Raw genomic sequence first — 22,433 nt, 5'->3', positions numbered from 1 at the left:
TCTGCCCCGCCCCCCATGCGTGGGTGCTGGGTGCTGGGGGGGGCAGGATCTCTGCGCTGCTGATTTCTCCGGGGGGGGGGGGGAGCGGAATCCCGCTGGGAGGGGGGGATCCCTGGATGGGGGGGGCCCACAGGCGGGGGGATACCCCCGTAGGGGGGTCCCCATGAGGAGGGGGATCCCCGGGGGGGGGGATCCCCGTCGTGGGAAATATCCGAGGGGGGGGGTCCGCGCCGCCTTGTACCTGCGGGGGGGGGGGTCCACGGGGTCCCGGGGCGGAGCCGCCCCCGGGGAGGAGGAGAAGGAGGAGGGGGGGGGGCAGGTCCCGGGGCGGGGGGAGGCGCCGAGCCGGGCGCGCAGAGGCGGCCCCGGCAGCGGTACCGGCGGCGGTACCGGCAGCGGTACCGGCAGCGGCGGCGGCAGCGGCGGCGGCAGGCGCCTCCCCCGGGGTCGTCCCAACCGGTTGCACGGGGCCATGCGGAGCCCGGGGCCGGGAAGAGCCGCCGCCGCCGCCGCTCCCGCCGCCGCGCATCGCTAGGGACCGGCACCGGCACCGGCACCGGGACGGGCACCGGCAGCGGGAGCGGCTCCGGCACCGGGAGGAGCTCCGGGACCGGCACCGGGTCGAGCACCGGGAAGGGCTCCGGTACCGGCACCGGGAGCGGGCACCAGGCTGGGCACCGGTACCGGCTCCTTTACCGGCACCGGGAGCATCTCGGGATCCCCGGTTGCCGCCGGTACCGTGGAGGATGGAACCGGTGCCGGGCTCCAGAAAAAGCCTCTCGCTCTCGTTACCGGTGCCCCGGGAGGGCCCCAGCACCCTGAAGCCCCCCCAGCACCTCTGGCGCCAGCCCCGCACCCCCATCCGCATCCGTCACCGCGGCTTCTCCGACACCGACCGGCACCGGTCCCGGCCCATGGAACGGGCGGACGCCGTCGACACCGGGGACCGACCGGGGCTGCGGAAATCCCGCATGTCCTGGCCCTCTTCCCTCCACGGGACCCCCGGCACCGGCAAGCGGTAGGTGACAGCGGTGGGGACACCACCCCCCCCTCCCCCGGAGCCCCCCAGTATCATCCCGGTACCGGGACCGAAGGCGGGACCCCCCCGGCGTCATCCTCGTGCCGGTACCATGGCGGTGGGAGGGAGCCGGTGGCCGTGCCGGTGCCGGGGATGGATCCGGCCTGTGGGCTGCCGGGGGAGCGGGGGGCGGCAGCAACACGGGGGGGTCGCATCACTCGGGACCCCCGGCCTGGTCAGACCCTTCCCGGGGTCCCCGCCAGGCATCGGTGACGGTGACGGGGTCACCAGCACCAGCACAGCCATGGCTCCCGGCTCCGACCCCCCTGCCCGTGGGCACCCCATGGGTGCTGGTTCCGGCAGGGTTTGGGGGTGTCCAGGGACCTCCCCCAAGACCTGACCGAGGGCACCCCATCCCAGCAGCCGCGGTTTCGGGGTGACCCCCTTGCGCCGCCACCTCTGCCAGGGCGAACCCGCTCCCGGCGGGGGGGTGAGCAGAGCCAGCCATGGCACGGCCACCGGCGGGACCCTCAGGTGCCGGTGGAAGGGGTCTCCATCCCAACACCGGGGCTGGGAGCTGCCGGGATCCAGCCGCCATGCCGGTACCTGGGAGATGCGCTGGAGCGGAAGATGCTCGATGTGGGGGGATGGATGCAGCACCCCCAAACCGTGGGGGGGGGGAGAAACCTCAACCGCCCCCTCGGGGTCCATCTGGCACTGGCTCTGCCCGTTCCTGTCAGGAAGTTTTTTGGGGAAAACAACTTGGGAATGCGCCGACGGGTGGTTGTGCCGCGACGGCAGCATGTGCCACCGGGTGCCGCGTCCTTCCGGCAGAGCCGAGGGCGCAGCGGCACCTCCGGCTTCGTTAGGGGAGTTAATTTATGCGCAGGAGGCTCAGCAGATGGTCAGGACTCGGGGTTTTATTTCCTCCCTCCTCCTCCTCTTCCTCGTTTCCCGACGGAGTTTCCCCCCCCCACCGTCCAGACGGCTGTCGGGCGGCGAGCGGCTGGGGAGGGTGATGGGGCGTGGGTAGGGCTGGCATCCCCCCGGTGAAACCAGGGCTGCCGGGGCCCCCCCAAATCTAGGGGTCGGGATGCCGGACCCCCCCGCTGCGGCATCCCATCAAGCCCCCGTCGGTGAGACCCGGCAGACCGGCGACCCCCCACCCCCTTATCCCGGCATCCCCATCCCACTGCCGGCGCTGGTGTGGTTCAACCGGGAGGAACCGGCTCAACCCTCTCTTACGGGTTTCTCCCTTCCTGGAGCAATTAGTGTAATTAAACAAAACAAACGTGAAATCCCAAGCCGGGATTTCGCCGGGGTAGAGGCGGACGGCCAGAGCCCGGCTCGCCACAGCAGTGCCAGGATCCGGCCGGCCGCCGCCGGCTCCCAGAGGCTTTTCCCGGGTTCTTGCAGCCCTCGCCCTAATTAATTCCTCCTGCTTTAATTCCTTTCCTTTTCAGAAAAAAAATATAATAATAATCAAATTGATGCCAACCTCGCGCCGCCGGCGAGTCGTGGTGATGGCGGCGGTGCCACGCGCCGCCCATCGCAGCCCCTCCGGCGTTTATGATGTGCCGTAATCTTTTTCGAGGGGGATGAGTCACCTGCGGCCATTAAAAGTGATTCACGTTTGTCTCCGGCTCCCGGATCAGATCCCGGTCGGGAGGAAATCCCGCGCCGGCAGGCGAGCCGTGCGCGCCGGCTGCCAGGAATAGCAGAGGGACACCCCTTCTTGCCGCCCCCGGGGTCGGCCAGGCACGCCGGCCGATGCGGCACGGCACGGTATGGCACGATATGGTATGGTATGGCACAGTGTGGTACGGTATGGCATGGTATGGCACAGCACGGCGGCACCGGACTGGGGGTCCCTCTGCACGGGGGGATGCCAGCGGTGGTCCTGGGCACGGGGATGCCCCAGTGCTGGTCACTGTCCTCGACCCTGTCTCCTTCCCAGACTCCAGCTCTTCCTCCTCTCTGTCTCTGTCCTGTCTCTGTGGCCATTCCATCCCCATCCCCATGCCCATCCCCATCCTCATCCTCATCCCCATCCCATCCCCATCTCTTCCTCATCCCCATCTGTCCCCATCCCATCTTCGCAATCCCATCTCCATCCTCATCCCCAACCTTTTCCCTTCCCATCCCCATCTCCATCCCCATACTTTTCCCATCCCATCCCTGTCCTCATTCCCATCCCATCCCTATCTCCATCTTCTTAGTCCTCATCCCCATCTCTTCCTCATCTCATCTTTCTCCATCCCATCTCCTTCCCAATCCCGTCTCCACTCTCATCCCCATATATGTTCCACCTCCATCCTCATCCTTTTCCCATCCCCATCCCTGTCCCCATTCCATCTCCATCCCTGTCCCCATTCCCAGTGCTTCCTTGTCCCCTTCTTTCTCCATTCCATCTCCTTCCCAATCCCATCCCATCCCATCCCATCCAGGGGCACCTTGGGGTTCCCTCCGTGCCCCACACCCCCTCGGGGACAGGGACTGGGACAGGGACGGACCCAAACTGGCCATTCCAGGATGAGGCCAGAGGAGTGGGTGCCTGGGGACCACCGGAGATGATCCAGGGAAACCACTGCATCCCACCCGGCTCCGCTGGGGAGCAAGGACCCCACTTCTGGGGTGCTGGACCCACCGGACCCCCCAAATCGCCCTGGCAGGATCCCATCCCGCATCCCAAAACAGGGGGGAAGGAGCAAGGACCCCCAGGGCACCCTTGGGTCCCCAATCCACTCGGGATAATGGACACTGGGGACACTAGGGACACCGGGGGGTCCCCGGCCTGACTGTCCCCCGTCTTTCGCCCGGCGACTGCGGCTCCCGAGGCATGAAATAATCCTGATCAAATCCCAAAAAAGCCTTTTCCCTCCCCGGAGCCGGTTGCTAAATTTGCCGGCTGTGAGTCACCCCCCCCCCCTCCACCGCTGCCTGCGCAGCCCCCCCCGACTCCCCTCCCCGCCCCCCCACAGCGGCCCCCTGCCACCCCAGGGGGATGGGTGCTGCACCCAACGGGGACCCCCATGGGGCTGGGGACCCCCATGAGGACAGGGTGCCCCGCAGGGCCAGGGACCCCCATAGGGCTGGGGACCCCCAGGAGGCTGGGGTCCCCCCAGGGCTGGTGTCCCCTATGGGGACAGGATGGGGGTGAGCCCCGACGGGGCTGTGTGGGGTTTGGGGGGGCTGAGCTGTGCCGTGGTGGGTTTGGGGGGGGCTGTTCTTGGGGCCCTGCTTGATCCTCCTGGTGGGGGGACATGGGGTCTGGACCCCCTTCTTGGGGGGACACATGGGGTCAGACCGCATCCCCGGGGGGACACAGGGATCCAGACCCCCCTCCCTGGGGACACATGGGGACCGGACCCCCTTCTTGGGGGGAAACAGGGGGTCCAGACCCCCTCCCCAGGGGGACATGGGGTCCAGACCCCCTTCCTGGGGGACACAGGGGTCGGGACCCCCTCCCTGGGAACACACAGGGTCTGTCTCACTGTGCCAGGAGGGTGCAGGTGTGGGGGAACGCAGGGTGGAGGCAATGGTGAGGGGGGGCCAGCACCCCCATACAGCCCCTTGGCAGGTTCCCCCGGGGGTCCCCGTTGAGTGGGGCCAGGGCGACCCCAGGCAGGGTGCAGGCACCCCCGGGGGGAGATCAGAGACCCCCAGGCAGGGTGCAGAGACCCCGGGGGGGGTCAGGGACCCCCAGAAAGGGCTCAGAGACCCCCGGGCAGGGTGCAGAGACCCCCGGGGGGGGGCTCAGAGACCCCCGGAAAGGGCTCAGAGACCCCCGGGCAGGGTGCAGGGACCCCCGGGGGGGCTCAGGGACCCCCCATCCATCCCCCCCCGCGAAGCCCGGTCCGGTCCCTCCCCGCTCCAGGGCGGCAGGCGGTCCCGGGGCGGCACCGGGGGGTGGGCCCCCCCCTCCACTCCGCCTCCCCCCCCCCACTCCGCCTCCCCCCCCCCGGTGCCTCCCCGCCCCCCCCCGCCGCCCTCTCACCCCGTCCCGTCCCGCTGCCATGGCCGGGGAGCGGCGGGGGCTGCAGTTACCCCGTTCCCCCCTGCTTCGGCCGGGGGGGCCGGGGGGGGGATTTGAGGACGAGACTTTCCTACCTGCCCCCCCCCCCGCCGGCTCCCCCGGTCTTTGCCCCCCCGCTGGGTCCCCCACTTTCTTCCGTCACCTTCGGCTCAACCGCAGCATCCAGGAGCGGCATCGCAGGATGCGGGGCAGGTAACGGGGACACCCCCCCCCCCCAAAAAAAAATACCAACACCCCCCCGGAAACCCAGACCCCGACCCGGAACCCCGGACCCCCCCCGGAAACCCCGGGCCCCCTCCGGACCCTGTGGCCGGGAGCGCTGCACGACCCCCCCCCGGGGATGTCAGCATCCCCCCCCCCCGGTAAAGACACCCCCCCCTGGTACGGACCCCCCCGACCCGGTACAGACCCCCCCAAAGCCGGTCCAGCCCCCCCGGACGGGGTACAGGACCCCCCCCCCCCCCCGGTACTGATACCCCCCCCCGCGTGGGGAAGGTGGGGGGGCTGCTCGGACACCCGGGTCCTCTGTGGAATGGGGGGGGGGGGCAGTGGGGTCAAAAGTCAGAGCATGGAGGGGGGGGCTCAAGGCAACCCCCCCATGGGGCTGCCCCTTATGGGAATGGGGGATCCCCCCCCCCCCAGCGCTGGGGTGTCCCTAAGTGCCCCCCCCAGGGCTGCACTTGGTGGGGGTGTCAGGTCAAGCCTCCCCCCCCCCAAACAACACCCACCCCAAGGCTGCTCTGCCAGCTCCCCCCCCCAGGACCCCCCCCGGACCCCCCCGGGGGGGGACACGGTGTCGGGGTGCTCCGGGAGGGAAGCGGGGGGGGCGCCCCCGGGCCGCTCGTCCCAGGGCGGCTCATTAGAGGAAGCCGGTAGAGGAAGGGGGGGGGCCGGGGCGGGAGCACCCCCGTGTGTGTGTGTGTGTCCCGTCCCCCCCCCGCACCCATGGAGCCGGGGGGCACCCAGCGGGCCAGCGGCAGGAGACCCCCCCCAGGGAGCGAGCGGGGGGGGCTGGTGGTGAGGTAAGGGGGGGGCAGGGGGGAGCACCCCGAGCTCGGGGCAGGGGGGACAGGGACACCCCCCCATACCCAGTTTGGGGGGGGTGGGACACAGGGACACCCCCCCATGCCCACGCTGGGGGGGGAGAGGGACCCCCCTATTCCCAGGAGGGGGAACGGGACCCCCCCCCTTTTGCGGTGGGACAAGACCCCCCCCGGGTTGTGGGGGACAAGGGTGTCCCACGCACCCAGGTTTAAGGGGGGGTCCCTTTGTGAGCCCCCCCTCCCCAAACAATGGCCTTTGGGTGCCCCCCGGTTGCGTGGGGACCCCCCAGTAAGAGCGGGGGGGGGACACGGGGGGGGCAGGACGCCTGGGTTCCTTCCGCAGCCCAGGGGGAAGTGGGCGACGGTTGGAGGGGGGAGGAGATGACGGGGAGCCCCCCCCACCCGCGGGTCCTCGCCCCACAGCGAGGGGTCCCGAAACTGAGGGGGGGTCCCGGTTGTGACATTGGGGGTCCCAGGGTGCCCGGCACTGGGGGTCCTAACTGGGACACATGGGGTTGGGGGGGGGTGTCCACACCGGGGGGGTCCCAGGGTGTGCGTGGTCCCTGGGGACCCCCAGCCTGGGGAGGGGCTGGTGTTGGGGTGTCTCAGTGTTGGGGGGTCCCAGTAGTGGGGGGGTCCCAGGGCACAAGGGTGCCGGTGGTCCTGGTGCTGGGAGGGGTCCCAGTATTAGGGGGTCCTGGGGCACAAGGTTCTTGGGGGTCCCGGTGTTGGGGGGGTCCCAGTATTGGGGGTCTTGGTAGTGAGGGATGCTGGGGCACAAGGCTCCCAGGGGTCCTGGTGCTGGGGGGGTCTTGGTATTGGGGGGGGTCCCGGTGATGGGGGGGGTCCCAGGACATCAAGGCTCCGTGCTGGGGGTCTGGGGACATGAGGCTCCTGGGGTTCCCGGTATTGGGGGGGTCTTGGTATTGGGGGGTCCCAGGGCTCGGGGCTCCTGGTGCTGGGGGCATCCCAGTATTGGGGGGGTCCAGGGGGACAAGACTTCTGGGGCTCCTGGTATTGGGGGGGGGTCCCGGTATTGGGGGGTCCTGGCTGCCGCAGTCTGGTGCCCGCATAGGGCACCCGGTGCTGCTGCCGGTTGCAGGATCCAGCCCCGCCCCCCCCGGACCCCCCCCCCCGCCTTGTGCCCCCCCCGCCCCCTGTGTCCCTCGCCGCCATGCACTTTCCCTTCACCGAGGACGACGTTGGGTGGCACCGGCTCGGCGGGTCCCTCAGGTGGGGGGACACGGCCCGGGGGGGCAGGTGGGCACCAGGGGGGTCCCCACCGCGGGGGGTGCACCCAGGCTCCGGGACCCCCCACCCGAGGGCACAGCGCGGACCGCATTTCCCCCCCCTGCCCCCTCCACGGCTGCCGGAGTTGGGGTCCCCCCATGTGTCTCGGGGTGCCCCCACCCATGGGTGCCGCCGGCACCCACGGGGGCAGCCAGCGGCATCGCGGTGCTCCTGCGGGTACCGGCGCCGGGGATTGCCGTCCCCTTTGTCACGACAGGGCCCCGTATCGCGACGGGGCCCGCGGGGTCATCGGCGGCGGCGGCTTTGGCCAGCGGGCAGCCGCTCCGGCCCCGCGGCGAAAGGTCGCGGTGGAAACACGAGACAGCGGCTAAAATTAAGCGCCGCCACCCAGCGCGGTGACGCCGCGGTGACACGGTGACACAGTGTCCGGGGCACGCGGTGACTGGCACCGGTGTGCACGGTGACGCTGGTACGAGAGGGTGACACCGGTGTGCACGGTGACGCTGGTGCAACACAGTGACGCCGGTGCAGGTGGTGACAGCAGTGTGCACGGTGACGCCGGTGCACATGGTGAGGGCAGCGTGCACGGTGATGCCGGTGCAGGTGGTGACACTGGTGCACGGTGACACCAGCGTGCATGGCGATGCCAGTGCACGTGGTGACGCCGGTCCAACATGGTGACACAGGCGCACATGGTGACACCGGTCCAACATGGTGATGCCGGTGCGTGTGGTGACGGTGGTGTGCGCGGTAATGGCGGCGCACGAGGTGACACCGATGCACGCAGTGACGCCAGCCCACGCGGTGATTCTGGTGCACACAGTGACACCGGCACCGGCCGACGCGACCGCGGATAGGAGAGTCCGGCAGCGTGTGTGGCACGGCCGCGTTCGCTGTGGGGCACGGCCGCCGGCACCGATGCCGCTGGCAACGTTGCCGAAACCGCCGGCCTCGTCGCGGTCCCCACCCAGCTTCGGTCCCCGACGTCCCCCTGTCCCCCCCCAGCTTCGAGGTGGAGAATGGCCCCTCGCCGGGCCGCAGCCCGCCGGACCCCCAGGCCAGCCCGGGGCTGGTGCTGCTGCCCGGCGGCCCCCCCGGCCAACGCCGCGAGTCCTTCCTCTACCGCTCCGACAGCGACTACGACGCTTCCCCCAAGAGCATGTCCCGAAACTCCTCCATCGCCAGCGAGGCGTGAGTACGGCCCCCCCCGCCGCGAAGCCCCCCAGGGCCCTTCCACGGTCCCCCCGTGCTCTGGGTGCCATGGGGACCCCCTACCATCCCCCTGGAGACCCCCCAGGGACCCCCTGAGAGCCCCCTGGGGAACCCCCTGATATTCACCTGGGGACCCCCCCACCATCCCCCTGGGGGACCCCCCGATACGCCCCCAGGGACCCCCCCAATATGCCCCGGGGACTCCCTGCATTGCCCTTGGACACCCCCCACTATACCCCTAGAGACCCCCCCTCCATCCCCCCAGTGACCCCCCAATATCCCCCCAGGTACCTCCCCCATCCCCTTGGAGACCCCCCAATACCCCCCCAGGGACCCCCCCGGGGCTCCCCCTGTGCCACTGTAGGCCGTGTCCCCCCCAGGGGTGCTGGAGGGGGACCCCAGGCATCCTGCCCCCCCCCACTGACACCGTCCCCCCATTTCTCTTCCAGCCATGCTGAAGACCTGATCGTCACTCCCTTCGCCCAGGTAGGGCTGGGGGGAGCTGGGGGGGTCCCAGGGCGGGGGGGAGGGCAGGTGCAGAATTGGGGCCCCCACCCCAAAGCCCTGCTGGGGGGGTCGAGGGGGGGGGCTGGCCCCGGTGCTCGGCGTTTGAGTGACGCCAGGGGCAAATTTGGGGTCCCTGGGGGGAGGGATCCCCCATGTGTCCCTGTCCCCCCTTTCTTTGTATCTCTGACCCCCCCCGCCCCGTGCCGCCCCCCCCAGGTGCTGGCGAGTCTCCGCAGCGTCCGCAGCAACTTTTCCATCCTGACAAATGTCCCCACCCCCACGGCCAGCAAGTGAGTGACCTTGACCTTGACCCTGACCTTGACCCCGACCCCATGGGGGGGTCCTGGCCAGCCCTGACTCTCCCCTCCCTGTCCCCCCCCCCTTCTCCCCGGCAGGCGGTCGCCCGTCGGCTCGCAGCCCCCCGTCTGCAAGGCCACGCTCTCGGGTAAGGGGGGGAGTCGGGGCTGAAGGGGTTAAGGGGGGGTGGCCCCCGAGCTGGGGGGATTTGGGGGGATTTGGGGGAAGGATTTGGGGGGATTTGGGGGAAGCGGGGGGGTAAAACTGGTGGTGCCCCTGTCCCACTGGGGAAACTGAGGCACGGGGCTGGCAGCCCCCATGTCCCCCAGCCCTGTCCCTGGGGGGTCCCCGCAGCCCCCCCGACCCACGTCCCCCTGTCCCCCCACCCCAGGGGGGTCCCTGCACATCCCGGCGGGGTGCCTGCAGCCCCCCCATCCCTGGGGGTCCCCACAGCCCCGGGGGGGGTCCCGCACCCCCATCCCCAGGGATCCCTTCAGCCCCATCCCCAGGGGGGTTCCTGCACCCCCCAATCCCTGGGGGTCCCCCCAGCCTCCCGTCCACCGGCCCGGGGGTCTCGGCCCGCCGCTGACCCCCCCCTCTTTCCCCCCCCCCAGAGGAGACGTCCCAGCAGCTGGCCCGGGAGACGCTGGAGGAGCTGGACTGGTGCCTGGACCAGCTGGAGACCCTCCAGACCCACCGCGCCGTCAGCGAGATGGCCTCCAACAAGGTGGGCCCCCCCGCGGGGACAGGGACAGACCCCCTGTGACATGGGGACAGGGATGGGGACAGGGACGGACCCCCTGTAACATGGCGACAGGGGTGGGGACGGGGATGAGACCCCCTGTGACATGGGGACAGGGATGGGGATGGGACCCCCAGTGACTTGGGGACAGGGATGGGGATGGGGATGGGACCCCCTGTGACTTGGGGACAGGGATGGGGACAGGGACCCCCCTGTGGCATGAGGATGGTGATGGGGACAAGACCCCAGTGTTACATGGGGACAGGGACAGGCTCTGCCATGGGTTTGGGGATGGGACCCCGGCTGTGCCGTGGATTTGGGGACAGGATCCGGCTGTGCCGTGGATTTGGGGACAGGGATGGGAACAGGACCCGGCTGTGCCATGGGTTTGGGGACAGGATCCCAGTTCTGCTGTGGGGACAGGGACGGGGGGCTGGTGGCAGCAGGAGGTTGGGGACAGTGTCCGGGGGCTGCACGGGGTCCCTGGCTCTTTGGGGGCTGGCGGTGGTGCCGGTGCCAGCGGTTGTGCCGGTTGTGTTGGTGCTGGTTCTGTCGGTGGTGCCGGTGCTAGTGGTTGTGCTGGTGGCAGCGGTGCTGGTTGTGTTGGTGGTATCAGTGCTGGTGCCAGCGGTTGTACTGGTGGTGTCCGTGCTGGTTGTGCTGGTGGTGCCAGTGCCGGTTGTGCCAGTGGTGTTGGCGTTGGTTGTGCCGGTGGTGCCGGTGCCAGTGCCGGCGGTTGTGCCGGCAGCGCTGGTGCTGGTTGTGTCAGTGGTGTCAGTGCCAGCGGTTGTGCCGGCGGCGTTGGTGCCGGTTGTGCCGGTGGCGTCGGTGTTGGTGCCAGCGGTTGTGCCGGTGGTTGCCGGCAGCGGCTGTGTCAGGGGTGTCGGTGGCACCGACGCCAGTTGTGCGACCGGTTGCGCGGCTGGTTGGCGGTGGTGGCGGCGGCTCCGTCGGGGTGTCGGTGATGCCGACGGCGGTGCCGGTGCCGGCCGTCGCGCCGGTGGTGCCGGTGCCAGCGGTCGTGTCGGTGCCGGTGGCGCGAGGCCCGGTGGCCATGCTTGTGGTGCCGGTGGTGCCGTAGCCGGTGCTGCAGGGCTGGGCGCAGGATCGTGCCCCCCCCGGCGTGTCCCCACCTCCCCGTGGGCCTGTCACCCCCCCTGCGCCACCCGTGTCGGGTCCCCACCCCAGCGTGGGGGGGTCTGGGGGGGGGCTCTGCCCAGCGGGGGGTGACCCTGGGGGGTCCCTGTCCCATGGGAGGGGTCGGGGGGGTCCCTGCCCCGTTGGGGGGGTGACCCCTGGGGGTCCTTAACCCCAGCTGGGGTCACTCGTGGGGGTCCCCATCCCAGCGGGGGGATCGGGGCCCCGGTGGGAGGGACCCAGGGGTGTCGCGTCGCCCCCCCCCCTCATCATGGGGACCCCAACAGCCTCTCCCCCCCCTCCCCAAACGCCTGGGTCCCCCCTGGCTCTGCGGCGGGGCCGGGGGGGGGCCGTGGGCAGGGCTGGGGGGGGGCAGAAAGGGCCGGGGGGGCCCGGGGGGGCCGTGGGCAGGGCCGGGGGGGAGGAGCGAGGCCCCGCAGCCCGGCGCAGGCGTGCGGCCCCCCCCGCCCGGCGCTCCGCGGCCTCCGCAGCCCAGACGGGACCCTCCGGGTGTCGTCCCCCCCCCCGCCCCGGGCGCCCCAAGGCTCCCCCGGAACCCATCGGGACCCCCCCGAGACCCCCCCCATTTCCCCCCCCCCCGCCGCTGCGGTCCTCTGCATCCTCCCGCATCCTCCCGCATCCCCGCCGGACACTCCCGCATCCCCCCCCCGCACCCTTTCCCCCCCCCAGCACCCCCAGGACCCCCCCAGGACCCCCCCCCCAGCCCTCTCCATCCCTCCACCCCCTCCCCATCCTTCCCACCCCCCCCTTCGCTGCCGCCGGGACCCCCCCCGGCCCCCCACCCCCCCGATGGGCTCCGGAGGCTCCCGCTGACCCCCCCACCGCCCCGGGGGGGGGGCTGCAGGACCCCGGGGGAGCGGGGGGGGCTTTCAGCCTCTGGAGCAATTAGGGAGGGGGGGGGCGATGTGAGGGACCCCCCCGGCCAGGCGCAGCGCCGGGGGGGGGGTGGGCTGGCGGTGCCCTCCCAACCCGGGGGGGGCCTGCTTTCCCCCCCCCCCCGGGTCCCACCATGCCGAGGGTCCCCCCGCGCCCCACAGCCTCCCCCGGGCCTTAAGAGGCTGCGGGTAAGGGGTGGTCGGGGAGGGGGGGGCAGCCCCCCCCTCCCCCGGTAAGCAGGGACCCCCCGGTTCCTTCGGGGCGGCGGGGGGGGCCCAGTGCCCCCGGCCGACCCCCCCGCGGCCGGAAAATGCCCTTGGTGGATTTTTTCTGCGAGACCTGCGCCAAGCCCTGGCTGGTGGGCTGGTGGGATCAGGTAAGGGGGGGGGCACCGGGGAAGGGGGGGGGCACGTTTGACCTTCTCCCCCCCCCCCCAATGTCATGGTGGGACTCCTGGAGTCAGCCCTCGGGGTGTAGCCCCCCCCTTCCCTTCCCTGCATGGTGCCCCCCCCCAGCTCGGGGGGGTGCGGGGGGGTCTGTTTGGGTGCGCATGGCTCCATCGTGGGCGGGGGGGTGTGTGTCTGCATTGGGGGGGGCAACCCCCCCCCAAATTTGTGGCTTGGGGCGGGGGGGGGCTGCGCCATCACGCAGAGACCCGGCAAACTCATGACACGGGGCAGCAAGTTGAGGGTGGTCCCCTGAGGGGGCTGGAGGATCCCCCCCCCCCAGCGTGGCACAGCAGGGGTTAAACCCCCCCCCAGCAAGGACCGGGATGGGGCGGTTGCTATGGAGACTGCGGTTGCCATGGAGATTAGGCGGAGGGTCCTGATTGGCTGATGGGGAGGGATGCGGGTGATGCTCTTCGCGCCCCCCCCCAATGTTGGGGGCAATTGGGGGAGGGGGGCTGGGGTAAATTGGGGGGGAGGAGCGGCCCCCCCCCGGGACAGAGGGAGGGGCGGGGCCAGCACACACCCCCCCGCGGGGGGGGCAAGGGGGTCTGGGGGTTTTGGGGGGAGGGCAGCTCAGACACTTGGGTCCCCCCCCCTTCCCGGAGCGCTGGGGGGGTCCCCAGGGTGGGGGACCCCGGAGTCTGGGTGGGGGTCCCCGGGGGCGGGGGGGGGGGCACACGGCACAGGTGGGGACCCCCAGTCTCGCTCAGGCTGGGGGTGCCCGGGGCGGGGGGGGAGGGGGTGGTGAAGGCCCTGTGCCCCCCCCCGGCCCCCCCCGGCCCCGCAGCCGCTGCCGAGGGATGAGTCACCGCGGGGGGGGGGGGCAGCATCCGGGCCCCGCTCAAGGACAGCGAGGACTCGGGGGACACGGGGCAGCCCCCCCTCGCTGCCACAGCCCCCCCCGGGGGGGACACACGACCCCCCTGGGTGCCCCCGGCTGGGGAGGGTCCTCGGGGCTGGGACAGTGGCTGGAACCGCTGGCGGCTCCCAGTGTCCCCCCGCAGTGCCGCCAGTGTTGTCGTGTCGTCCCCCCCCCAGCGCCGCGGTGGCAGGGGGCCTGTGTGGCGCCTCTGGGGTGAAGCGGGGCTGGAACTGTCCCCATCCCTGTCCCTGTCCCCATCCCTGTCCCCATCCGACGCCCTTGTCCCTGTCCCCTTCTTCCTCCCCTTCTTGTCCATCTTCGCCCTTGTCCCCATCCCTGTCCTGTCCCCATCGCCATCCCCATCCTTGTCCCCATCCCTGTCCCCATCACTGTCCCATCCCCATCCCTATCCCCATCCCATCCCTGTCCCTGTCCCAATCCCATCCCTGTCCCTGTCCCCTTCTTCATCCCCTTCTTGTCAATCTTTGTCCTTGTCCCCATCCCTGTCCCCATCTGACGCCCTTGTCCCTGTCCCCTTCCTCATCCCCTTCTTGCCCATCTTCACCCCGTCTCCATCCTTGTCCCCATCCCCATCCCATCCCTGTCCCCATCCCATCCCTGTCCCTGTCCCCTTCTTCATCCCCTTCTTGTCAATCTTTGTCCTTGTCCCCACCCCTGTCCCTATCACTGTCCCATCCCCATCCCCATCCCATCCCTGTCCCCTTCCTCATCCCCTTCTTGTCCATCTTTGTCCTTGTCCCCATCCCTGTCCCCATCACTGTCCCATCTCCATCCCCATCCCATCCCTGTCCCCTTCTTCATCCCCTTTTTGTCCATCTTTGTCCTTGTCCCCATCCCTGTCCCCATCACTGTCCCATCCCCATCCCCATCCCATCCCTGTCCCCTTCTTCATCCCCTTTTTGTCCATCTTTGTCCTTGTCCCCATCCCTGTCCCCATCCCCATCTCCATCCCTGTCCCCATCCTTGTCCCCATCCCTGTCCCCATCCCCGTCTCCATCCTTGTCCCCATCCCTGTCCCCATCCCATCCCTGTCCCCTTCCTCATCCACTTCTTGTCCATCTTCACCCCGTCTCCATCCTTGTCCCCATCCCCATCCCAACCATGTCCCTGTCCCCTTCTTCATCCCCTTCTTGTCCATCTTCACCCCTGTCCACATCCCATCCCTGTCCCCATCCCCATCCCCATCCCGTCCCTGTGCCTGTCTCCTTCCTCATCCCATTCCTGTCCATCTTCACCCCATCCTTGTCCCCATCCCCATCCCGGTCCCCTGGGGCCGACAGGACGGGGGTGGCCTCTCCAGCCTGGGACCCCCCGTCCCCCCTCGGGGTGTCCATCCCTCTCCAGGGGTCACAGCCCAAAGCCTGGGGACGGGGCGGGGGGTCCCAGGGCTGGGGAGAAGGGCCGGGGGGGGTCCCGGAGGCAGGAGGGGCGATGTGGGGTCTGTCCCTCACCCCCCCCCCCCGCCGTGCCCCCCCCAGTTCAAGAGGATGCTGAACCGGGAGCTGACCCACCTCTCCGAGATGAGCCGCTCCGGCAACCAGGTCTCCGAGTACATCTCCAGCACCTTCCTCGGTGAGCCCCCCACCCCCCCGGGACCCCTGCCGGACCCCCAGGACCCCTAGGGGCCTCCGCCGCCCCCTCAGGGACCCGCTGGGACTCCCAGGACCCCCACCAGCCCACCAGGGACCCCCAGGACCCCAGGGACCCTCGCCAGCCCCCCAGGGACCCCAGAACCACCCCCCCAGGACCCCCAGGGACCCCCATAGCTGGGAGCCCAGGATGACGACCCCCCCCTACAGCCTGCAGGGCCCTGGCACACACAGCCCTGTGCACGCTCGTGCACGCTTCCTCGCGCATGCATCCCTTAAACGTGCAGCTGGTGCACGTCCTGCTCACGCGTGCTCCCTTGCGCGAGCATCCCTTGCACACGCATCCCATGCACCTGTATCCTTTGCTTGCACAAGCATCCCTTGTACGAACAGCCCTTGCACACCCCTTAAACATCCATCTGCTCAGGTGTGTCCCTTACACGTGCATCCCATGCACACCTTTGCACACACACATCCCACACACGTGTATCCTTTGCACGTGTCCCTTGCACACTCATCCCATGTGTGTGCATCCTTTGCACGCGTCCCTTACATGTGCATCCCTTGCACACGCACATCCCTTACACACACCCCCCAAGCATGCGTATCCCTTGCACGCATCCCTTGCACACACGCACCCCATGCACACGCACCCCTTGCACGCCCCCCCTTCCCCACACACCCTCCCTCACACACACCCCACCCACACACCATCCCTCGCACACACACACCCCCATCCACGCTCCCTCGCACGCCGGGGCTGGAGGGGGGTTCTCCCAGGCATGGCGTGACCGTGCCCCCCCCCATCCGACCCGTCCCCGTGTGTGTCCGTCCCCCCTCCCCAGACAAGCAGCACGAGGTGGAGATCCCGGCCCCCGGCCCCAAGGAGCGGGAGAAGAAGCGGCGGCAGCCCCCCCCCATGGGGCAGATCAGCGGGGTGAAGAAGTTGCCCCCCGGCTCCGGCCCCGGCAGCTCCAGCGTCCCCCGCTTCGGCGTCAAGACCGACTGCGAGGACCTGCTGGGCAAGGTGACGGGGTTCACTGGCGTGATGGGGTGGGGGGGGGATCTGGGAACAAGGTGGGGGGGTCTGTGCCGTACCCACCGCCCCCCTGCACCCCCCCCAGGAGCTCGACAGCCTCAACAAGTGGGGCTTGAACATCTTCCGCGTCTCTGAATACTCCAACAACCGCTCGCTCAGCTGCATCATGTACACGATATTCCAGGTACGGACCCCCCCCAAACCCCCCAATCCCTCCCCAAGCCCCCCCGACAACTGGGTCCTCTGAGGGGGGGGGGGGGGCTGACTGTCGCCCCCCTCCTCCGGTCCCCGGCGCAGGAGCGGGAGCTGGTGAAAACCTTCAAGATCCCGGTGGAGACGTTGCTGACCTACACCTTGACCTTGGAGGACCACTACCACGCCGACGTCGCCTACCACAACAGCCTGCACGCCGCCGACGTCATGCAGTCCACCCACGTCCTGCTGGCCACCCCCGCCCTCGACGTGAGCCCCCGACCCGTCGTGGGGTGGGGGGGACCCATCGTGGGGTGGTGGGACCCATCACGGGGTGGTGGGACCCATCATGGGCGTGGTGGGACCCATCATGGGGGTGGTGGGACCCATCATGGGGTGGTGGGACCCATAGTGGGGTGGTGGGACCCATGGCAGGGCGGTGGGACCCATAGCGGGGTGGTGGGACCCATGGCGGGGTGGTGGGACCCATAGCGGGGTGGTGGGACCCATGGCGGGGCGGTGGTACCCATGGCGGGGTGGTGGGACCCATGGCGGGGTGGTGGGACCATCCCCATGGTCGATGGAGGGGTTGGGTGATGGGGGTTTGGTTTGGGGGGGAGTGTGGAGGGGCTGGGGTGGTTGAGGGGGTGGATCTGGGGGTGGGGGGGGTCTTGAGGTGCTGGGGACACCAGGTGATGGGGTCTCTAAATGCCGGGGTCCCCAGATGTTAGGGTCCCCAGATATTGGGCTCTTGAGATGCCGGGCTCCCCAAATTCCATGGTCCCCAGATGTTGGGATCCCCAAATGCCATGGTTCCAAGATGCTGGGGTCCCCAAATGTGAGGGTCCCCAGATAATTTGGCTTCTGAGATCCTGGGGTCCCCAGATGCCAGGATCCCCAGATATTGGGGTCCCAAGATGTTGGGGTCCCCAAATTCCATGGTCCCAAGATTCTGGGGTCCCCAGATATTGGGCTCCTGAAATGCCAGGGTCCCCAGACACTGGGGTCTCCAGATGTCGGGGTCCTGAAATATTGGGGTGCCCAGGTGCCAGGAACCTAAACTAGTGGGGTGCTGGGATGCTGAGGTGTCGGGGGGGTCCCCGGACGGACACTGGGGTCCCCAGCGGTCAGGATCTCTGGGTGCTGGGACCCCTGAACACCGCACTCCCGAGATCTGTGGGTCCCCAGGTTTTGGGGTCCCCCAGCTGGGAGCTGGGGGGGGGGAATTTTGGGGTGCCGGGGCGGGTGCTGAGGGCGCCCGGTGCCGCAGGCGGTGTTCACCGACCTGGAGATCCTGGCAGCCCTCTTCGCCGCCGCCATCCACGACGTCGACCACCCCGGCGTCTCCAACCAGTTCCTCATCAACACCAGTGAGTAGGGCGACTGGGGGGGGGGCGGCCCCGGGACACCCCCGGGGCAGGGGTGGGCCTTGCACACGCGTGCCGTCTCGCACACGCGTGCCGTCTCGTATGCACACGCTGTGCTGCGCGTGCATGTCTTGTGTGCATGAGCTGCCTTGCAGGCATGTCCCGTCCTGCACGTGCGCACCGACTCGCACGCATGCAACGTCTTGCACTCGCATGTCATCCTGCACACACGTGTCATCTTGCATGTGTGTCATCTTGCACATGCGTGTCGTCTTGCACACATGCACCATCTTGCATAAGCCCATCGTCTTGCCCACGCGTCATCTTGCACGCGCAGTCTTGCGCGGACACGTCATCTTGCACGCACACTGTCTTGCCTATGCCCGTCATCTTGCACACGCATGTCATCTTGCACTGGCATGCGTGCATCATCTTGCACACTTGCACCATCTTGCATATGCCCGTTGTCGTGCATCCACACATCGTCTTGCACGCACGCACCATCACGCAGATATCATCTTGCACACGCAGTCTCGCGTATGCCCACGGTCTCGCACGCACACCTCGCACACATGCGCTGTTTTGCACACGCATCTCATCTCGCACAGGCACGCTGTCTTGCATGCACACATCATCCTGCACAGGCAGTCTTGCACGTGCCCGCTGTCTTGCACATGCCTGTTGTCTTGCACGCTCGCCATCTCACGTGCGCACCGTCTTGCACGTACACCGCCTTGCATGTACCCATCATCCTGCATGTACCCATCATCTTGCACATGCCTGTCGTCTTGCACGCCGTCCTGCCCACGCAGATCATCTCTCCTGTCGGTGCCGTGCGCGGTGGGTGGGTGGGGGTCCCTCACCGCGTCCCCGTCCCCCGTGTCCCCGTCCCCAGACTCGGAGCTGGCGCTGATGTACAACGACGAGTCGGTGCTGGAGAACCATCACTTGGCCGTCGGCTTCAAGCTGCTGCAGGAGGAGAACTGCGACATCTTCCAGAACCTCAGCAAGCGCCAGCGCCAGACCCTCCGCAAGATGGTCATCGACATGGTAAGACCCCCCTTCCCCCCCAAACCCCCCCCCACGCCCCTCGGGGGGGGGACACGGGCCACGTCCCTTGTCCCTCGTCTTCGTCAGGTCCTGGCCACCGACATGTCGAAGCACATGAGCCTCTTGGCCGACCTCAAGACGATGGTGGAGACCAAGAAGGTGACGAGCTCCGGGGTGCTGCTGCTGGACAACTACACGGATCGCATCCAGGTCTGGGGGGGACACGCGGGCGGAGAGGGGGGGTGGCACGGCGCCGTCGGGGCGGGCGGGGGGCTGACGTGACCCCGCGGGCTCTCGGCAGGTCCTGAGGAACATGGTGCACTGCGCGGATCTGAGTAACCCGACGAAGCCGCTGGCGCTGTACCGGCAGTGGACGGAGCGGATCATGGAGGAGTTTTTCCGGCAGGGAGACCGGGAGCGGGAGCGGGGGATGGAGATCAGCCCCATGTGCGACAAACACACCGCCTCCGTCGAGAAGTCCCAGGTACGGCGGGGGGGACACGGACGATGACACCCCGGGGGGTCCCGGGTCGCGGTCGGCTCCGGGTTGAGGCGGCGTGCGGGGACGGGGACCCTCGGTGACAACACCGTGTCCCCAACTGGGCGTCCCACGAGGACGGGGACCCTCGGTGCCACCCCGGTGTCCCCAAGCATGAGCATCCCACGGGGACAGGGACCCTCGGTGGAACCCCAGTGTCCCCAGCTGGGTGTCCTATGGGGATGGGGACCCTCGGTGCCACCCTGATGTCCCCACCTGGGCATCCCATGGGGACAGGGACCCTCGGTGCCACCCCGGTGTCCCTGCACAGTGTCTTCAGGTACCAGATGGGGACAGGGACCCTCAGTGCCACCCCAATGTCCCCAACTGGGTATCCCATGAGGACAGTGACCCTTGGTGCCACCGTGGTGTCCCCAACTGGGTGTCCTATGGGGATGGGGACCCTCAGTGCCACCCCGATGCCCCCAACTGGGCATCCCATGGGGACAGGGACCCTCGGTGCCACCCCAATGTCCCTGCATGGCATCCTTGGGTACCAGATGGGGATGGGGACCCTCGGTGCCACCCCAATGTCCCCAACCAGGCATCCCATGAGGACAGGGACCCTCAGTGCCACCCCAATGTCCCCAACCAGGCATCCCATGAGGACGGGGACCCTCGGTGCCACCCCAATGTCCCTGCATGGCATCCTCGGGTACCAGATGGGGATGGGGACCCTCGGTGCCACCCCAATGTCCCCAACTGGGCATGCCATGAGGACAGGGACCCTCAGTGCCACCCCGATGCCCCCAACTGGGCATCCCCTGGGGACAGGGACCCTCGGTGCCACCCCAATGTCCCTGCATGGCATCCTCGGGTACCAGATGGGGACGGGGACCCTCGGTGCCACCCCGGTGTCCCCAATTAGGCGTCCCCTGGGGACGGGGACCCTCAGTGCCACCCCAATGTCCCTGCATGGCATCCTCGGGTACCAGATGGGGACGGGGACCCTCGGTGCCAGCCCGGTGTCCCCAACCGGGCGTCCCATGAGGACGGGGACCCTCGGTGCCACCCCGACATCCCCAAACACAAGCACCCCCTGGACCCAGCGTGTCCCTGCGCACCATCCTGGGGTACTGGCTGCGCTCAGGGACCCCCGGTGACCCCCTCCGGGAGGGTGGGGGGGCTGTCACCCATCGTCACCCGTGTGTGTGTCCCCCCCCCGCAAGGTGGGCTTCATCGACTACATCGTGCACCCGCTGTGGGAGACGTGGGCCGACCTGGTGCACCCGGACGCGCAGGAGATCCTGGAGACGCTGGAGGAGAACCGGGACTGGTACCACAGCCGCGTCCCCCCCCACAGCCCCTCGCCCCCCCCCGCCGCCGCCTCCCCCCCCCCCCAGCACCGGTTCCAGTTCGACCTGACCTTGGAAGAGGATGAGGAAGGGCAGGAACCCGGCCTTTACCCCCCCCCCTCGTCCTGTAACACCCCCCGGCTCGTTCATCAACCCTACGTTACCCCCCCGGAGCAGCCCCCAGGGAGACCCCCCGAGGAGGAGGAGGAGGAGGAAGAGCGGAATGGACTCGGGGGGGGATACGCTGTCGGGGAGTGGTGACACACCCCCCCCCTCCTTGTAGATTATTTGGGGAGGCGGGGAGGTACAGGACACCCCCCCCCTCCCGGAGCAGAACTCAGATTTATTTTATTTTAATTTTATTTTAATTTTATTTTAAAGTCGATTTTAATTTGATGGGGTTTATTTGGGGGGGGGCAGGGGGGAGGGAAGAGGGAATTTTTATTGTATTTTTTAAAAAACTTGAAAAGACAAAAAAAGAGATAAAATGCCCCCCTCCCCCCCAGGGGAGGAAAAAGGGAATACGGACAGACACCCCCACCCAAATAAACTGGGGGGTTCGGGGGGGCCAGCAGGGACCCCCCCAGGTCTGTCCCCCAAAAGCCATTTATCCAGAGGGAGGATGGACCCCGGGGGGGGCAATTTGGGGGCAGGGGGGGGGAAGATGAAGCCTGGAGGGGGGGAAGGCATGGGGGGGGCCCCCTAATTTGGGGTGCACATCCCCCCCCAAAGTCTTCCGCTTGCTCCCCCTTTTTGCACAGGGATCCTCCTGGGGTCGCCCCCCCCCAAATTGCCCCAGCCCTCCGGGGGGGAGCCCTCTCAATTTGGGGGGGCTCTCAAGGACCCCCCCAAACCCATTGGGGTCTGTCTGTGCAGGGTGAGGGTCCAGGCCATAATGGGGGGGGTGTCTCCCCCCCAAATCCCCAATAGAGGTGAAGCAATAACAAGGTGCCCCCCCCCAAATTCCTCTTTGAGCAAGGGGGGGGGGTGGGAGAGTCGGGGGGGGCAGACCCCCAAACAGCTTTTTTTGGGGGGGGTCCCCCATTTCTGAACACTGTACTGTAGCATTGGGGCTGGCGTCTCCCTTCATTTGGGGGGGGGGCACGGCCGGGGGGGGTGTGTATGTGCAATGGTGCTGGGGGGGTGTGTTGGGGGGTCTCGTGGGGGATCTGACCCCCCAAAAAGAATTTGGGGGGTTGGGGGGGGTAGGGGGGTCAGGCCTGGCCTGTGCCCCCCTCCCCACGACGTGGCCTTGTAGCGGCGGGATGGGGGTGTCTCGGCGGGGTGGGGGGGGGCGTGCAGAGCTTTTATTTTTGTACGCGGTGGCGGGTCTGTACATACTGTGAATAGCTTGGCCGGGACCCCCGGGGGGGGCCCTGGGGGAGACACCCCCCCCCCAGCTCGCCAGCCCCCTCCCCCCCTTCCCCATCCCCTGGGGGTTTCTCCCCCCCCCATCACCCCCCTTCTCCCTCCTCCGCCATCAGCTCGAATAAAGAGGAGAAGGGACCGAGTGTGGGGGGGTCTGTGCTGGGGGGGGCGCGGGGCCCAGAGCCTGCTGAATGGGTCAGGCTGGGTTGGGGGGGGGCAAGGGGCTGGGGGGGGCAGAGGGGAGCTCTGGGGGGGTCCTACTGCCCCCGGGGGGGGGGGGTAGGCATGCCCCAGGGGGGGCCCAGGGACCAGAATGAGGCCCCGGGGGGGGTCTCATGGCCCCTGGGGGGGGTCCCACTGCTCTGGGGGGGGGGTCCCCAAGGACCAGGCCCAGGCCCGGGGGGGAGTCCCACAGCCTCAGGGGGGTCCCAGGGACCATAATCAGGCCCCGGGGGGGGTCTCATGGCTCCTGGGGGGGGTCCCACAGACCAGGCCTTGGGGGGGGCTCCCAGGGACCAGACCC

At 69.0% G+C, this 22,433-nt stretch overlaps 1 protein-coding gene across 4 annotated transcripts; it reads left to right on the top strand.

The window, feature by feature from the left end:
* The first annotated feature begins 632 nt into the window (after nucleotides 1-632).
* On the top strand, nucleotides 633-21,572 carry PDE4A (phosphodiesterase 4A). Of its 4 annotated transcripts, none has more exons than XM_075025111.1 (15): nucleotides 633-1,018; nucleotides 8,354-8,539; nucleotides 9,010-9,046; nucleotides 9,284-9,357; nucleotides 9,463-9,512; nucleotides 9,979-10,091; nucleotides 14,951-15,044; nucleotides 15,907-16,088; nucleotides 16,186-16,284; nucleotides 16,398-16,562; nucleotides 17,563-17,662; nucleotides 18,555-18,709; nucleotides 18,797-18,919; nucleotides 19,011-19,193; nucleotides 20,417-21,572. In XM_075025111.1, the coding sequence occupies exons 1-15, from the start codon at nucleotides 747-749 to the stop codon at nucleotides 20,801-20,803; spliced, it is 2,220 nt and encodes a 739-aa protein (XP_074881212.1). In that variant the 5' UTR covers nucleotides 633-746; the 3' UTR covers nucleotides 20,804-21,572. The 4 variants fall into 4 exon arrangements, with proteins under 4 accessions (XP_074881212.1, XP_074881214.1, XP_074881215.1 ...); XM_075025113.1 differs by lacking the exon at nucleotides 633-1,018 and adding an exon at nucleotides 5,004-5,246; XM_075025114.1 differs by lacking the exon at nucleotides 633-1,018 and adding an exon at nucleotides 5,946-6,076.
* The last annotated feature ends 861 nt before the right edge of the window (nucleotides 21,573-22,433 follow it).

The sequence above is a fragment of the Buteo buteo genome, chromosome 4 (genome assembly GCF_964188355.1).
Source record: "Buteo buteo chromosome 4, bButBut1.hap1.1, whole genome shotgun sequence".
In the NCBI taxonomy this organism is placed as follows: Eukaryota; Metazoa; Chordata; class Aves; order Accipitriformes; family Accipitridae; genus Buteo; species Buteo buteo.
This window is presented reverse-complemented; position numbering and strand designations above follow the sequence as displayed.

Coding starts and splice junctions, on each gene's coding strand:
- PDE4A (XM_075025111.1), top strand. CDS start 747: ATGGAACCGGTGCCGGGCTCCAGAAAAAGCCTCTCGCTCTCGTTACCG. Junction 9,358..9,462: donor CCCACCCCCACGGCCAGCAA/GTGAGTGACCTT, acceptor TCTCCCCGGCAG/GCGGTCGCCCGTCGGCTCGC. Junction 16,089..16,185: donor GCGAGGACCTGCTGGGCAAG/GTGACGGGGTTC, acceptor CACCCCCCCCAG/GAGCTCGACAGCCTCAACAA.